This window comes from Fistularia commersonii, chromosome 29 (assembly GCF_037954325.1).
Source record: "Fistularia commersonii isolate RoL2024-O1a breed Wild chromosome 29, RoL_Fcom_v1.0, whole genome shotgun sequence".
NCBI classification, from domain to species: domain Eukaryota; kingdom Metazoa; phylum Chordata; class Actinopteri; order Syngnathiformes; family Fistulariidae; genus Fistularia; species Fistularia commersonii.
Window position 1 is genome coordinate 5318438 of NC_141312.1, and position 16663 is coordinate 5335100.

General features: G+C 47.0%; 1 protein-coding gene across 7 annotated transcripts in view; it reads right to left on the reverse strand.

Annotated features, from left to right (window-relative positions):
* Positions 1–2804: 2804 nt before the first annotated feature.
* Positions 2805–16663, reverse strand: part of fryb (furry homolog b (Drosophila)) — a 42496-nt gene continuing 28637 nt past the window's right edge. For 3 of the 7 annotated variants that reach the window (XM_086176703.1, XM_086176704.1, XM_086176707.1), the window contains exons 34-66: positions 16506–16652; positions 16234–16402; positions 16033–16123; positions 15823–15893; positions 13893–14043; positions 13672–13775; positions 12620–12711; positions 12355–12448; positions 11994–12213; positions 11672–11823; positions 11259–11446; positions 11089–11183; positions 10788–10986; positions 10466–10687; positions 9980–10178; positions 9803–9900; positions 9452–9622; positions 8878–9018; positions 8600–8785; positions 7982–8146; positions 7653–7727; positions 7387–7557; positions 6529–6723; positions 6217–6354; positions 5925–6139; positions 5532–5736; positions 4921–5070; positions 4734–4832; positions 4529–4612; positions 4145–4162; positions 3797–3907; positions 3390–3625; positions 2805–3311 (exon numbers count right to left, since the gene is read on the reverse strand). In XM_086176703.1, coding sequence (XP_086032829.1) covers positions 3053–3311; positions 3390–3625; positions 3797–3907; positions 4145–4162; positions 4529–4612; positions 4734–4832; positions 4921–5070; positions 5532–5736; positions 5925–6139; positions 6217–6354; positions 6529–6723; positions 7387–7557; positions 7653–7727; positions 7982–8146; positions 8600–8785; positions 8878–9018; positions 9452–9622; positions 9803–9900; positions 9980–10178; positions 10466–10687; positions 10788–10986; positions 11089–11183; positions 11259–11446; positions 11672–11823; positions 11994–12213; positions 12355–12448; positions 12620–12711; positions 13672–13775; positions 13893–14043; positions 15823–15893; positions 16033–16123; positions 16234–16402; positions 16506–16652 — 4911 coding nt within the window. In that variant the 3' untranslated portion in view covers positions 2805–3052. The remainder of the gene's footprint in view (positions 3312–3389; positions 3626–3796; positions 3908–4144; positions 4163–4528; positions 4613–4733; positions 4833–4920; positions 5071–5531; positions 5737–5924; positions 6140–6216; positions 6355–6528; positions 6724–7386; positions 7558–7652; positions 7728–7981; positions 8147–8599; positions 8786–8877; positions 9019–9451; positions 9623–9802; positions 9901–9979; positions 10179–10465; positions 10688–10787; positions 10987–11088; positions 11184–11258; positions 11447–11671; positions 11824–11993; positions 12214–12354; positions 12449–12619; positions 12712–13671; positions 13776–13892; positions 14044–15822; positions 15894–16032; positions 16124–16233; positions 16403–16505; positions 16653–16663) is intronic. The other 4 variants (XM_086176706.1, XM_086176709.1, XM_086176705.1 and 1 more) reach the window with 3 other exon arrangements.

A 16663-nucleotide genomic window follows, 5' to 3' on the forward strand; every position in this document is an offset into this window, starting at 1 on the left:
CAGTTAGCAGCATTTTAAAGTAGCATTTTGTTTAAAAAAACAAAAAAAATCTCAATGCTATTCTTAAACAGGAATCGGGGCACTCTTGAGCTCAAGTATCTGACATTTTCAACGTTAAATCAGATTCTGAAATCTGTAGTTTACAAAGGAACAAATTGAGCTTGCACATGCAATACATGGGTCATGATCGCTTTAGATTAGACTGAAATTTTCAACTTAAATATGAAGGTTCCCTTCCTTAAGTTCTTGACTTTCTATGGCGGCACAGCAGTTGGCTACCGTGATTCCCTCAAACATGTTCAGTGGCTCGACTCCTCTCTGCTCAGCTTTTTCTGAGTGCAAGCACAGAACGGTTATGGCGTGGGGTAGGAGCCTCGGTACAGGAAAAACATTGCAATGATTCTATCCGTTGTATCGCAGAGCCCCAAAGACTAGCCATACAGTCTATATTCAAATGTTAAAGGATGTGCAAGGGAAGAAAAAGTTTGATATGTCCTTTACTTTGACACCAACTTGAACAGGGCACCAACTCAAAAACAACTTCACAAAGGCTGTAAAAGTATTTACAAGGTGACAAAAAAACAAACTACAATTTTTCATCTAAAAAAAAAAAGCTTTAAAAATGTGCAATTTCTCGTTTGGCATGCACACATGTTCTCCCACACACAAACACAAAACATACCTGCATGAGCTCCAAGCTCCCTTTAGTACCTCATACAAACATATCTTTCAGATAAAACGACTTAATAAATACTCCGACCACTCATACGGTATGCAGAAGATGCATGCATGGCAGGTTGATTTGGGAGAACATCGATATAAAAGCTGAGTCAATGAGTGATTTTTCGCTGAACAGGTATAAATAGAGGAAAAAAGGTATTTGTACAGTGAAAGGTGTGTCACAAAGAGGGGCTGATGTGTCTGACGTCAGTAGTAGCGCAGGTCTTCCTTCGAACATTGCTGAATGCTGAATGTCAGCATTTCCCTTATATGTAAGGTGACTACAAATTACACACAAGCTACAATGGTTGTGTGCGAGTAACTATTAACAGTAAAGAGACAGACTGGCGTGTACGTGCACCGGCCTCTCTGCGTGTGAGCGCGTTACAGTGTAGGACAGTGAGAAATAATACGGCGCGTACCTTCACAAATGGTGCTGCAACTAGCCACAGAGGAGTGTAAGGGCTGCACAAGTAACAGGGTGATCATCGATGTTTACAACAGTAGTCAAGGGACAAGCTTGTTCACGGACAAAGAGTATAGACAGAGAAAGGGGCAGCATGAGGAATCACAGATACTCTGGGTCCGCTCTTTGTCAGTCAGTATCAGTCAGTCTTGACTTCTAGGGAGCAAAACGCTGCGAGTACAGTAGAAAGCATTCAGCCGGGTCATGCATTGCACAATGTTCCTGCAAAGGAGGCCTCCAAACAGTAGACACCACAGTAGAGTAAAGTATATCCAGCTTTTGGCTTTTGTTTTCGACAAAAGTGACACTTTTCTCTTACAACAATTGAACGGTAACATTAACCTCCTTTATGTAACATTTACAAAAAAAAAAAACAAAAAAAAAAAACCCAACATAACACCATTTAGTGCAATAGCGAAACACTACCAGTGATGTAACGGTGTCTCCGGTAGTTTCCTTACTGTCTCTGGTGATGGTACCAGCTGATGACGTCTTCCCTGAAGTAGGCAGCAACAGTCGATCAAGTTCCATCAGGTCTCGAATTCCTCCGGGAGGCGAGTTAGAAATCCAAGCTAAAGCCTTCAGCTTCATCTCAAACGCCGATCGCTGAGCATCAAGCAGAATTCATACTAGAAGCAAGTCTTTTTTAAGTGTATTTTTTTTTAACGCATTTAGTCATGTGAGTGCCCCGAGCAGAGTCACACGGAGCACTTCTTAATACGCAGGAAGTATTCTGCATTTTCCAGTGGGATCGCCACTGAGACATCCCATCATATGACGGATGACGCACTCTCAGTACAAAACGTTCAGGTATCGCCGGTGGTTCAGCTGCTTTTTTTTTTCAGACACTGAGATCTGAAGGTCAGTTGGTTTCACGTGTTTGGCTTCACAGAGATGTCTGAGTCCCAGGTCCTCCAGCAAGGAAAAAGACTCATGTCTGGACATCTGACGGTTCTGTCTTCAGGAGACCCCCTGCTTTTAGCAGGGGCAGGGCGGCGTGTCCCACCTTCCCCAGGTAGCGTGACAGGGGGGATGCTGCGCCACTGAGGGAACAACAGCAACCCCAAGCTGCAGCCTCAACTGGGCCAGTGGGACAGGGCGGGGGCGGTGGAGGAGGAGGAGGAGGAGGAGGGGGAGGGAGGGGTGACAATGGTGCGGGTTCACGGGTCAAAACAGCATCATGAAGTGGACGTAAAACAGGGGGAGGTTTCAAATGCTTGCACGGAGACAGGGGAAAATGCGGGAGGTGGGATCCCTGGGTGGGACCGTGCGACGGGTCAGGGTGCGTGAGCAAGATGGGTTCCGAGGCAACAGTCAGGAGTGTGTTGGATGCGAGGGGTGACTTCTGTTGGCCGCTGTGTGAGTGCAACAGAGGAGAATTGTGTAGCGAATGTCCTCTAAAAGGATAATGAACACTGGTGTTCCCACTGAAATAACTCCTCCCTCGTTTTTTTGCACGCGGTAGAGTGAAATCTATCCGCCCGGGTGTGTTTGAGCAGCTACGTAATGAGAAAAGGTCAGGGGGGCTGGGGAAATCAGCCAATAAAGTACCAGAATCTAAAAGTGATGAAGGCAAAGGAGGCAGAGAGACATGGGGGTCTTCTTCTAAACGTGGGTTGGGTTGCCGGGTTACACAGGGCTGTAGCCAGATACCCGTCTTGAGCGGTGCACCTGGGGCAGCGGGCTCACAGGCGGAGGCAGTGGCCACGTACGGTGATGCGGGGCCTCCTCTGTGAGAGCCGGGTGCGACGGCAGGTGATTCAGCTGCAGCGGAGGATGTGCAAATGGTTTCGGGAGCATCGGCGGCTGCCGCAGCGATGGAGGTAATAGAGGGGAGGGAGGGGGCGGGGGGCTCCTGAGGTCCTGTCAGAGGCTGGTCCCGGAGGCGCTGGAGTCGGGGAGGTAGGATGTGACGACCCGGTAACCCTGGGCGCGGCGGATCATGTCGCGGATCTCCCCGTTGAGCTCCAGCAGCTTGGAGCAGATCATGCTGAGGTCCTGGCGGGAACCAACCAAAGCGATGGTGCCGGTCTGGCCCAGCGTCTGGTGGCGGAAGTACACGTTGAGCAGCGTCTGGACCTCGTTCTCTGAGCTGCCACCAAAGACACCATGGGGCCACTGCCTCCTGAAAATGAGATGGACACGTTTTTGACGGGTTCAACGGTCAACCCATACTTAGTGATCAGCTTTGTTTGTCACCCACCTGCACTCCTGGATGTATCGGACAGCTTTGGTGAACTCGTGGTTTTTAAGGCACTCCAGAATGGCCTTCACGGCTGCCTCCGAGCTGGGGAATCTTGGCACCACCATGGTGGCCACCTGGGAGGCGTGCGCGTGAGTGTGAGCCAAGTGTTTGTGCTCCAGATCGCTGGCTACCGCCGCCTCCGCCGCCTGCAGGCTGGTCTTCAGGTCTGTCAGCTCCCGCGACATGTTCAGCAGCTATTGGGCGGAGAACAGAGAGAACATGAAGAGAGATTCATACTTGGTGTTCTCTAAAGACAACAGCTTTCTTTGAAACCCGTAGTGAACAACGCAAAAAAAAAAATCCATCTTTCAGATATCTTTGTGCAGGCTTCGATTCTGGATTGTCGCAGTAATAACACGGCTCACCTCGGGAACCGAGCTGATGGCCTGAACTTGGCCAATGAGCGAGCAGTAGGACTGGAAGAGCAGGAGAAGCTGGAAGTGCAGTTTGTAGAGCCTCTGACAAAGCTCCAGTTGCTAAGAGGTAAAAAAAACAAAAACATGGCCCGATTAATGGACGGTAAACGCACCACTCACTGACGCACATTGTCAAAAACACACACCGCCGTGCGACACGCATCCAAACGGATGCAAACACACCATCACACATCTGGACGGGGGTGGGGAAGTGTGGGGGTCGCCTTGCGCATTCTACATCGAAGCATATATTTAAGAGAGGATTGCATGCAAAGAAGAAAGTTGAAGAAAACTTACTGCAAGAGACTCCATTTGCTAGACAGCGAGAGAGCGTGTTAGGAGATCAGAGCGAGGTGAGAGGAAGACAAGGCGCTGGTCAGACACGGGCACGTCACAGGTGAAATCACAAGAATTCAGTCAAACTACCAAGAATTAGTCAACTATAATATAAAAAAAAAACCAACATCCTCAATACAAATTAGTCATGACATGATTAGATGAATTAAACAAGAAAACACAGCAAACATGCCAAGATAGCAACTATTCCTGGAAAAAAAAAAAGTAACCAGGACGCATAAAGATAGGAACAGAAATACAAGGCGCGGAAGAGGTCATCAAAATATTTCACATTTTCTCCTTATACTCAAATGTTACAGTTCCAGTTTACAAATGTCGGGCTACCTTCTCCTCTGAGTCTCCTGGCTGGCAGGTCACTACACTGTCACCGGGGCACCTGGGAAACGTGTCCTTGCAGTTCCTCAGCCACTGAAAGAAAAGGTAAGAGGGTAAAAAAAGTGGAGTGATTATTATATATGCGTTCAGCGAGTCACACAGTGAGAGGAAATCATTTTAAATCAAACGCGATGAAATGTAAATGGTGAGTTACCGTGACAGCAGCCTCCTCTCGTGTGTTGTAGGTGTCTAGGTACTCCTGCAGCTCCAGCACGCTGAATTTCATCTTTTCCAGGAGCCCATAAGACATGATCTGAAAAGACCGTCATGGTGAAAAAGAGGTTAAAAAGAATCCCAATTTTTCAGGGAGCTGAGAGTTCAAGCAGCGAAAAAAAACTCACGGTGTCGGCGTCGATGTAGATGGTGGGACAATCCGAGCAGGTCGTCAGCATCTGCGAGGACCTGAGGAACTTGGATCCGATGCCCCTGAGGCCCTCCCCGAGATACGTGGCGACATCAGTTGTCAGGGTGCAAAACTTCCCCTGGATGTTCTAGAGATGGTAGGAAGGCCGAGTGAGTTACATGAAATCAGTTCCCGGGACATTTTCCATGGCAATCGTGTAGAAACATCAAAAACACCTTTCTGTACATCCTTGGGGCTACTGCTATTGATGATTGATCAGTTGATTACTTGTAAATCGAAAAAAATGATCACCAAATTCAAATGTTTTCATCTTATAAGATATCTATCAAATAATTTCGACCACTTCGGTTTTAAATAACGTAGCCGTGCCCCGTTAGGTCGCTGTCTTTTTTGCGGGGAGCTGTAATAGGAACGCAGCTGAGCGTCAGAATCGGCTTCTATTTTATCGCGTTTGAAGGACCGACTGTTTTCCGATCTTTCAAGGTTTCACAGGAATGTTGATGCCTCAGGAATAAATGAATAGAAAAACAGAAACGCAAGAGAATTAATCCACAGCGGCGAAATTCAAAGCGCGATTCAATCCATTACCTTGAAGAGAGATGAGAAGACCTGGAAAGTGTAGACGGCGCACGACCCGTCGGAGTCTGTGACCAGCTGGTTGATGTGACAGTGCCACGCTTCCTCTGCGTCGTCACACACCGCTGGCTGAAATGCTGCCAAGATGGCGGAGAAAAATGGAGAGGGGGGAGGAGGGAAACCCAAGTCCTCTAGGTCATCCACGTCATCGCGTAAACTGTCAGCATGTGAGGGAGAGGGGGAAGAAGTGGAGCATCGCCATGAATCAGGAATACGAGGAAAACAATCTGCAGATATTATGCTATCACGGATGAGGCTAATTATGGGAGAATGCTAATCTATAAGCCGATTAAAAACGGTCTATCGCGGTTTATTTCCTATCTAATCCCGTCCTTCCGAGTTCACCTGGGCAGGCAGTTGGGGTCTAGAAAGTCCAGAGGCGGTTGGCAGTAGTCTGGGTTGAGTCTGTGGTCCAAATTCGGCAGCTGATCCTGAGGTTGTCCGGGCAACTCCAGGGTAAAGCTTTCCCCGCAGTCTGACCCCGGGGGGATCTCGTGAGCGCTCAGCGACAGATCGTCATCCTGGGCCTGGGTGTCTTCGTCTTCGCCGCACACCCTCCCCTGCCGAGACAGAGGTGGTAAGTTTTCCACCAACATATCTCCGCAAAATATCCCTATGCGAGGTTGCGAGTCCTCACGTGCAGAGCGCTGAAGTGGTCATGCAGCGCCGCCTGGCCCGGCGTCGTGGCGTTTAGAGACTGCGGGTCAGCAGATGTGTCATATGAGGTGGACAGAGAGTCAGTGTGATTGGTCTCATCCGACGGAGAGGGGTTGGTCTGAAAGAAGAACGCAAGCCGGAGAAATTAACCACCCCTGCGAACATTCGGAACTCACTAGATTTCCTCCGATTTCCACCAATTTTGTTGAATCGGCTAACGAAAGACAACCGAGAGCTTCTCGGGCTTCCGATTGGACGTTCGCGTATTTTCTTAAAAGTAAGGGCGACCCACAAGCTGGGAGTGAGAGAGGCTCTGACTGGTCGAGGACTCCTCTTCCTCCGAGGACTCTTCGGAATCGTGTGGATCTTCGTGGCCCAGACTCGGGGTGCTACCCGAGTGCTGGCTTTCCTCCAGCAGGTCTCCCAGCTCCGTGCTGTCCAGTGACCGTCGACGCACCCCCCAATTAAAGTTATCCACGGTCTCGCCCTGGAGAAAACAGACACGCACATTGAAGCAGAGATAACGGCAGCAGCGAATTTCACTGCCGTGAGAGAAACAAATGTCTGTCGAGACAATGAATGGTGGCTGTCTAAAAGCGTTGGATGAAAAGCACAAGATGCAAAGACAACTGTTACTCACGGCACAGTAAATATGCTGAAAAAGCCGATTGCAGTCACTGCGATATATACATTTTTTTTTTTTTAAATACCGCTAAATCACTTATTTTCAGTATGCAAAACAGACACGCTGTCAGAGATGAGGTTCTACAACCAAGCGAAATGTAGCGCAATCGTCCTGCTCTCTCAGCCCGGAGAAAAAAAAAAGAAGCCAGCAACACCACAGCACTGATAAAAGCTTATGTGAGTGCTAATATGTTGGAGACCTTACCTGGAGCTCCTGGGCAGCAAGGGAGGGAGAGAGAGACACAGAGTTAGAAGGAGAAGGAGGGACAGAAAAATACATTTAAAACACATGGATGTGGAGGAGAGGGAGACGGATAACACAAAAATTGTATTGAAGGTAGCAGGGAAGGAAGGAGACATGTCTGGCACCGAACGGATCCGAGGTGGAATGAGGAGAATATTTCAGATGACAAATTGCTCCAAAAAGAATATGACGATTAACTCCTTTTTTTTTTGCGTTTCTCACCTCTCCGTCCTCGAGCTCTACGTCCAGGAAGTCAAAGTCCCGGAAAACCCTGAATTGCTGTTCGCTGGCGGTGTCGTCCAGCGTGTCCTCCCTGGTTCCGCCCTCTTCCGACGACACGCCGCTCTCCCGCACCTCCATCATGTCCAGGTCGCCGCAGGATGAGAAGATCACCTGGTAAGACATCGGTGAAATATTTCAAATATTTGGACGGATGAAAACAATGGGGAGAGATTGTGAGAAAAAAGAAAGGGGCGGCGGCCGCTTACAGATGGGTTCTTTGTAAGTCCGACCTCTTGTCCGCAAAGAGACAATACATTCACAAGCTTCTCTCGGGTTCTTTTCTGCAAAGACAGCAGGAATGACATTAATTCACTTTTAAACAAGTAACTGACAAATCAGTCTCCTACTCCTACCAGTCTTATTACTTTCTCCATCCCTGCCCCTTCGCCTCACTCAGCTACATTTAGAGCTTCAGTGAATACAAGATCAATCTTATAGTGCAGCTGATTTGCTGTATAACTGAAGTGGGTGGTTCTCAGTATCAACCCATAAGGTACAGTATGTTTGGAGTTCATAACAAAAAAATAGGGCATACCTGTGACGACTGAGGTCGCCTCCAGCTAACAGGCACCAGGATGGTGTTGGAGTTGGACCCCGACGAGGTGGAGGAGGTACTGCGCGTTACAGCCATGGCTCTGGCCTTCCCCTCCCTGACTCCTGACCCCTGGAGCTCGTCGAACCGACGACCGATCACTGGGGTCTATTGAGAAAAAGACATTATACGTCCATCTGAAAACAAGTGAATGGCATGAGCATTATCCAAGTGACAGCAATGCTCTGCGTGTAGGCAGCAAAAACAGGTGAACCTCTGCAAATAGCCAACAATGTTATGACCCTGGTTTTGCAAAGCACTTCAGAAAATGTAGAAATGAAACTAAATCATCTTTTATATCATTCTTGAGCCTCTCCTGTGTTGGTTGTTGTATTATCAAGATAAAAAAGTACAAGTTACTTTTACTCAGTTTGCAGCTACTCGCTCTTACGCTTATCAAGGTTGATCAAGCCTTTATGATGAACTTGTAAAAATATATTATAAAGGTTTTTTGACCTTATCACTGCTAAGCTAATGCAGGTCATAAAGAACCTAAATATAAAGCACGACCATCGTAGAGATGAGGCGGATGGTAGTCAGTGTAAAGAGCTGGCTCTTCACCTCAGAGATGTCAAAGGTGAAGTCTAGCGTTTTTCCAGGAAGAGCCTTTGCCGAGCCGTCCCAGACCCTGCTGACCTCCAGGTTCGACAGATCTCCCTGCGTGTGGCCGTACACCGGATGAACCAGGCTGGCCGACCGCGATACCACCAGTTTCAAAATGTTCAAGGCATCCTTCCAGTGTATCGTCTGTGGAAGGAGTCGACGGTCAAAAACGGGAGAGAAGCATTGTGTTACAGGACACCAAATGTGTAAAAAAAAAAAGAAGATGGTACACCTACTTGGACAAATTTCTCGATGGTCTTGGTGACATCGGCATTGAATTGCTTCACTTGAACGGCACTCAGGTCCATTTGGCTGAGCAGACAGTAGATGATCTGCAAGAGTGACTGCTGCATACTGGGGAGGCCCTTATCCAGCAGCTGGGAGGAAGAGAGACATCTGGTCAGAAGGGAAAGTTACGCCGGCGTGAGCGGCCGTAAAGCTGATTCCCCTTGGGAATAAAATATCATTGAGTTACACTGGATTGACTTGTCCTTCAAGCACCGGTGGAGTCACCAAAACCAAATGGACGAACGCTTGCCTGTCAGGTCACAAATAAACTGTTGCGCTTTTGTTTTATTTTAATTTTTATTTCTTCCTCAGGCTACACAGACAAGCTGTACAAAATCAAATCAAAACAAATCAATCGCCCTGATTGGAGCTCGGAAATATTCTTTCGGGTTCAACACCATTATTTCATGCGATAGGATTCAGATAATTCGGGTTCTACAATGGAACTGCAGCTTACGGCCTGACAAAACCTGACCGCGTGTCCTGTAACAGACATAGAAACGTGTCGTCCTCAGGGCTCACCTCCGCCATGTAGGTGACCATGTTCAGAGTGATGTCAGAGAAGGCTTCATGAAGGTAGCGGCAAACCACACTGACCCAGGAGAAGGGGTCCCGTGTGTAGGAGCGAGTCTTATAAAGAGTCATGACGTGAGCCAGATGGGACAGCTTGGTGTTCTTCTCAACCAGACACACCTGAGGATGGAAGAAGAGAGCATGAGAGAACGAGACACCACGACCTTTCGCTTTGGAGTATGGACTTCCATCGCTCAGTATCATTTACTTTAATGCCCGAGAGAATCGGGTTAAGTGACAGAAGACAAAAGCTTATAGACTAAACTAGACTTTGCTGGTAAAGAACTTATTTAACAGTACCTGTGCAATCCTCTCAGCGCTCTCTTTACAAAACTGAGTTGGGTGGCTGAAGTGCTGCACGAGATGAGGCAGCAAGCACAGCACGTTCAGGGGGAAACCTGTCGAGGAAGAAGTTGACTGTTGAGCGGCAACCCCGCGGTTAAAAAGAACAAAACGCTGGAAATAAAGCGGCTTTACCGATAGACTGTGAGCTGTCCACCACAGGCACGCGGGAGACTGGTGTGAGCTGGCAGAAGAGCTGCAGGGTGAGGTCAGAGGTGGCCTGGGACGTAAAGCCCTTTAATAAGAGCTGCTGAATCCCAGAGAATCCGCTCCACCTCAGCTGAGCCTGCAGCTTCTCCAGACGCTCCCGGTTCTCGGCTCTGTCCAACGGTACCTGTGAAAAAAAAGAGTTAGTGGTTAAACCGATGTTGGCTTTGTATTCTGAGTAGCCTGGATTGTTTTTTTGCAGCTCGGCCTGTAAACTCTTCTTCTGTGAATTCTGTGATTTACATCCATAGAAATTTGCTGCTTTTCTATTCATAGTGTAAAGAGCTGGCTCTTTTCTTTTCTATTCATTCTATTCATTCACGAAAAGGTTCGACTTCAAGTTGTCGCTAAGCAGCTCTCTGCACTGTTTTGACTTAAATCCTAATTTCAGTGTAATTTTGGCAGCATCTGTACCTTTGACAGGAGCTTGTGAACGAGGCGAAGTGACATCTGATACTCGAATTCAAAGTCGGACTCCATGAGCGACACGGCTACCCAGAAGACAGTGGCCAGGATAGATGATGGATGGGAAACGTGAGCAGGATCTGAGAGAACACTGGGATCGATACGATTGGTTGATGATGTACAAGACCCTGGCGTTCTTCCTGTCCGGGCCAGACCGTGGTTATTGCACGCCTGGAGGGAGAAGACAAAATTATGAAAATTGTGACTTCTGGTGCTTGTGATTCGGCGGGTCATCTCGGTGCATCGGAGACGTTTTTTTCCCCCGTCTTGCCTGTATGCGATCGAGAGTGGCGCTGCGAGGGGGATCGCTCGACTGGTAGCCGCACTCGCCAAACTTCTTGGGGACAGAATAAGAGCGTTGGTGGCGTTGCGACGACAAACCAACGAATCCTGAGCCTGGGAAGTTTAACTGCCCGGTGCTCTTTCTGTTCATCAGCTTGTCACTCATCACGAAGTCAGGCGAGGACGTCCTTGAAATCAGAAGAGGTATAGATGATTAACTGGCAAATGCAGTTGCTCTCCTCGCTACGACTCTTTTTTTTACATAAATTGATTTCTGAATGTAAGTCTACCTGGTTAGAGCTGCCATAAGGTCACTGTTTTTCAGACATTCAGCTAGATTTACCACCACAGACTCCAGCGTCAGTAACACCTCCATCACATAGCCCTGCAACACAGGTTTGCTTTCAGAAAGAGCCAGGACATGTCCATAAATATTATTTGCAATTTCACTCTTTCCTACCTGAACCTCATCGCCGTGTTCTCCCACCACCTCCACCAGGCGTGAGACCAGGTCAGAGACAGCATGGTTGTTGATTGGCTGTTTGAGCGCTCTGAAAATTTGGAAAGAGCGTCCGGCGTAGTGACGAGACGAGCTGCACAGAGCCGTCTGTAAGGCGACGTCACTGAGCTGCTGCTCCAGGTGAAAATCTATAAACGTAGACAAAGGTGTGTTCACATATGTAACACCAGGCTGCTGGGTGATAATTACATTTCCAGCAGGCAGGGCAGGGAAATCAGACTAATAATCTACATCTTCAGTTTCAAAAAATGAAATGAATTCCTCATTTGGTCAAACATAGATGTGCACACCAAACATAAATTCACACGACGGTAGTCATGATCGTATGGCAGACTTTTGGGGAGATGAATCACCTGATTTGGACTCCTTAAATACAGAGATGACATGGCGCAGGAAGTTGGAAAGCTGGTCTGTGCTTTTAGAGTTGGGGTTCTTTGGCGTGATGTCCTCATGCACCCACAGCGGCCCGAAGGCTCTGAGCAACGACAACACAGTACTCCAGGCACTGTATACCCGCCACCAGTAGCACCACACATAGGTTACACCGACATTCCCATATTCAAATCCAGTGTGCACTATGGAAAGACTATCTCTCTTTCTCTCTTCCTCAGACACACAGACACACACACACACACACACGCACACGCACACGCACACGCACACACGTCTTCTAACCTGGTGGAGAGGAACTCAATAAGTTTGTTCGTCTTCTCGTCAGTCTCATTGGGGGCATCTTCAAGATCCTCAAGGTCGTCAGGTGTTACGAGGGGCAGATTTCCAACGCTGCCTGCGGTGCTGCCCCCGCCCAGACTGGCCGAGGAGGAGTTGGAGGTAGAGCTAAGGCCGGAGTCCACCACCGGAGATGCCTGCCACTCACGTAGGAAGTCGGGTGCATCTGTAGAAACCGGATGGTAGAAAAGACATATTGAAGATAACTACGAAGCAACTGTTCCATTTCCTTTAGGGACACATGTCAGTCACATATCTGTTTACAGGATTACAGAGTGTGGTGTAGAAACCGGTATGATCTGCTTACGGGACTGTTGATACTCTGAGTGGTAGCTGGATTTTATGGTGAGTGTTTTGTTGTCGCTGATCTCTCTGGTCAGCATCAGTACAGAGGCGATCACCTGAAAATGGGGGAGAACAGCAAAATTTTGACCGTTTGCTTGCAAATTTGTAGTCAGTTGTATCGAGGGTAAATTTTACACCAAACAGTAAAGGTTTGTTTTTTTTATATAAGCGTTCATAAACTATGAATCCGACCTTTAATGACAAAATTATCAATATCCAGCTCCTACCTGGAAGTTGTTGTTGCAGGACAGGGCAATGAGGAGGTGGAGCAGCAGACGCTTGCTGTGTTCATAGACCTCTGGTCTGTAGTGGTCCAGACCTGGCCAGCCAGACACATCCAGTGAGATGAGGACGGGATTAAACATAGAAAACCACTGAATCTAATATGTTGTATCTCCTGTGTTGCACAATTTTCCAAGTTTGTCGATTTCTTCAGGACCGTGATGCTACATTATTTAATCCCAGAGACACTCCCTGGGCCACTGTTGCTCTTCCAGGCTGCTAGAGAGTTCACGCCGCATCTAATGGAAAAACCATTTGTTCGGGGGTATTTTTTTTTTTCATTTCAACCTACAACTCTCTAGCATGAGTCACAGATCTATCTCTTATGTTAAGACACAAACGCTTCTGTCACTTTTCCAAGAGATATCGATCAACAAAAAACAATGGAACAATTCGCCTCCACAGACACCACCCACTGAAAATCTCTGTACTGGATGTTGACGGGCGTCAAAAACGTAATGGGATGTGCGTTGGATGTGCTCTTGCGGACCACCTGACGACGGGTAACTTAAACGTCTTTGTGTTAGGATGGCGGCGGTAAGAAATGCAGCTTTGGGGAATGTTTGCAGCTGTGGTGACACATGACAATGGCCTGTCCTAAACAGCAGGCCTTTGAGATAAAACCTCACACTCTCACGCTAGTGGTTTATTGGACGTCACAGGAAAAAAACGCCACACCTCGCGCTAACTTCAAGTGCCTCTTTGTTTTTGTTTAGACGTTACCTTTACATTTCAACCTTTCTTCAACTCCCGATTGTACGCTCTAACGCAGAGATAAGGAAAACTGTAGACCTTATGATTTACAACCAACCAGCTCGTCCAGTTTTTCACAAAGTAACACTGTGCTCTCCAAAATATCATATAACAGACAGCTAGTTAACATTCCAAATGATTAAATACGGAGTTATATCTTTTTCTTTTTAGATTTGTTCCATTGTATTTAGTGCATTGCTGAATCATATGTGTGGGGTGTAAACAATGTGTTTTATACTCCAACCTAAGAAGAGTGCATGTAGTAGGAGGGGTAAATGTAAGGCCCAGTCTTCTCTCACACTGTGGTCCACCACCATCTCGGTCATAAAGATCACCGCGATGTTACACCTGAGGGTCAACAGACATGCAAAACCACTGGGTGATGAGTCGTCTGACTTTAACAATAATAAGAATTGATCCGCGTAATTTTACTCGAAATAATAGGTCTGTTGTGCTGGTGGTTACCTGTGCAGTGGTCCTCTAGGTGTGATGGTTTCGGGCAGGTAGTCTACTAAGGGCGCCCAGCAGCCTCCGTTGACAGGCATGGGTAACGGCTGAGGGTGGTTGGTCTCCAGAACACCCAGGAGCCAGGCAGCATATGGTGGGAGTGGGTCATCTGGAGAAGTTGAACCAATCAAAATGTTTACTTAAATCGAATTATACGTCACTCATTTACACAAAAAGGCACACCTAAAAATGGATGAATGTTAATGAATTGCTTAAAGTCTCACTAACAATGTGACTCTAACAACAAATGCATCATAAAAGCAATTTCAAAACCAGTTTTCTAAACATGAGCTGAGCAACACGTCAGGTGTTTCAACAACAATGCAGCTTTTTGCCATGTTGGTATTTTGATATCTCCTTTTTTAAGAATTTGCAAAGTCCGACCATCATTCGTTCAAATCAAAGTGTTTGTGATTTGATCATGCGTAGACGTGCTCGAACATTGAAAGACGATGATTTTGCTGATGAAACATTGTTTCATCAGCTCTTGTTCCATTATAGTGTCAGATTTTTGGAACCACTCCGACGACAGACGGATAAGACGATTGATGATACTCGGGAAAAACAAAGTCGATATGAGCTAATGCTTGCAATAAACAACAACGTCGTCTCAAAAAGGTGCGGGGGAAGCCAAAGATCATTGATGACACCTGTCCGCTGTTTTCCTAATATTTAAGTACTTGGACTTCCTACTGAAATTCCTTGTCAAACTGTTCAAAGACAGGACAGTATGTACCCGTGTAAGTGTCCAAACATCTGAGCCAGAAGCTAATCAGCATATCTTTATCAGGTTGGATGCTGGCTGGATCGACTCTCGCTTACACAAAGATTTTTGAGGACTAGACGTGTCCCTGCACTTGTCTGATTTCAACCTCGCTGAGTCACATGACGCCGACAGCAGCTGACTCATGCCTGGCAGCCTCCAGTTGCCTGCTAAAGATAGACATCAGTGAGGCTGCATCAGCCTCATTGGGGGCACTGGTCGGTCTCGGTTTCAGTTCAAATAGCGTTCGCGATGTAAATCCCAGGCAATTTCCGAACCAACTGAAGGTGCCTACTGTAAACCAAAACTGTCAAGACACTGGGCTCTTTTGTCACCACGTGCACTCCCTTTGCAGTGAGTACAAAATGGAAAATTTCCAACACTTGGGTGCTGGGAAAATGAAATTAGTTTAATTTTCAATGGAATTAAGGTGTCCAAAAATGTTTAAAATACAATTAAATAAAACAGATAAAATGATTACTGTGCAACATTACATCTTGTGACAACGCTATTTCAGTCTTGCATTCAAACCTTCCACACCCCATTCCTGCACAGGGGTATATTTCTGTGTCCATAAAATCTCAATCTTTCTGGTACCAGGATGTTTGCATTTGAGCCAAGATCACAACAAATGTCAGACAGAATCAGCTGTTAGGAAATACTTTTTACAAGTCTAAACGTGAAGAGCATGATCACATTTAACTTTTAACACTGCACAGGCCCTGGGTATTCAGAAAATGTAAACGTCGCTATATTTCTGTGACTTTCAGGGTATCCACGACCCCACTCGTAGCTAGAACAACAATACACCATGGCTATCAGTGAGTGTATCCTCTGTTGGGCTACATTTGATCATAGTTAGCCTCTTGCCCTGATAGTGCAGTTCTTCCCTTCTTGTTTAGTGTCAGTTTGTTCACCTTGAAATGTGCATAGCGGTGCTGTAAGTGATTAGCCTCAATTGTCATCATAGTCACAGAATGAAACAGTGAGCGTTGTGGACTGACAGGAAGAATCCATGTCCTGGAGCTTGTTCCAAACACCACACAACTGCGAGCTCCGTCTGTGCTGTACATTAGCGTGCATTCGTGCGAGTCCAGCAACTGTTTACCCTCATGAACAACTCACTCTTTTCGTCTTCGTAGGAGCCTCCAGAGCTGTTGCTGTAGCGAGACTCCAGTCTGTTGTGAGCCCTGGCACTGTTCAGACAAAATGAATGATATCAATTAGAACGTGTGATTTTAGCCGATTCCTCTTCTGTGAATGTAAAGTTTGCAAAGATGGTTATTATTTGTCACAGTTTGGTCAAATCAAGAACAAATATGTGCCCGTACTAACCGTTCTTCACTCTCTCTGACCAGTTTTCCCTCATCTGTGTCTACCAGGTTCTCCTGGCCGACCACCACTGTGTTACTGCTGGAAGTAGTGCCTGCACGGAGCGCATTTCAAAGAGACGTTACAGCCACACAATCATCTGCAGAGATGATTCTTAACATCGAGATGTCGAGATGATATGATGTGACTGATAAAGATTGACACCTGTCTGCGAGGTGGATGCTTTGTTGCTGGCTGCGAAACGGTAGAAGGGGGGGTTGTCGCAGTGCAAGACCACAGGGTTGACTGGATCCGTCTGCTGAAGCTCGAACAGCAGCTCCTCCATGGTCTGGATGGTGTTGTTGCGACACAGGTAGATCACAACCTTCTTGATCTGGACAAAAGCGGTTTCTTCATGAAATATTGTGTTTTAAACCTTGTTGAAAGGATGAAAGTGGTTTCTAGTCTCGGCACTGATGTGTACTGACGGCACCTACATAGGGCAACAGCGTGGTGTCACTGCTGACGCCACACAGGCTGATAAGGAACTGCAGTGTGATCCGAAGGTTGTTGCTCCACCTCTCGTTGGACACCAATGCGTTCCATGCACTCTCAATCTCCGGGCCGGGGACTTCATCTCCATACTGATGAGCCA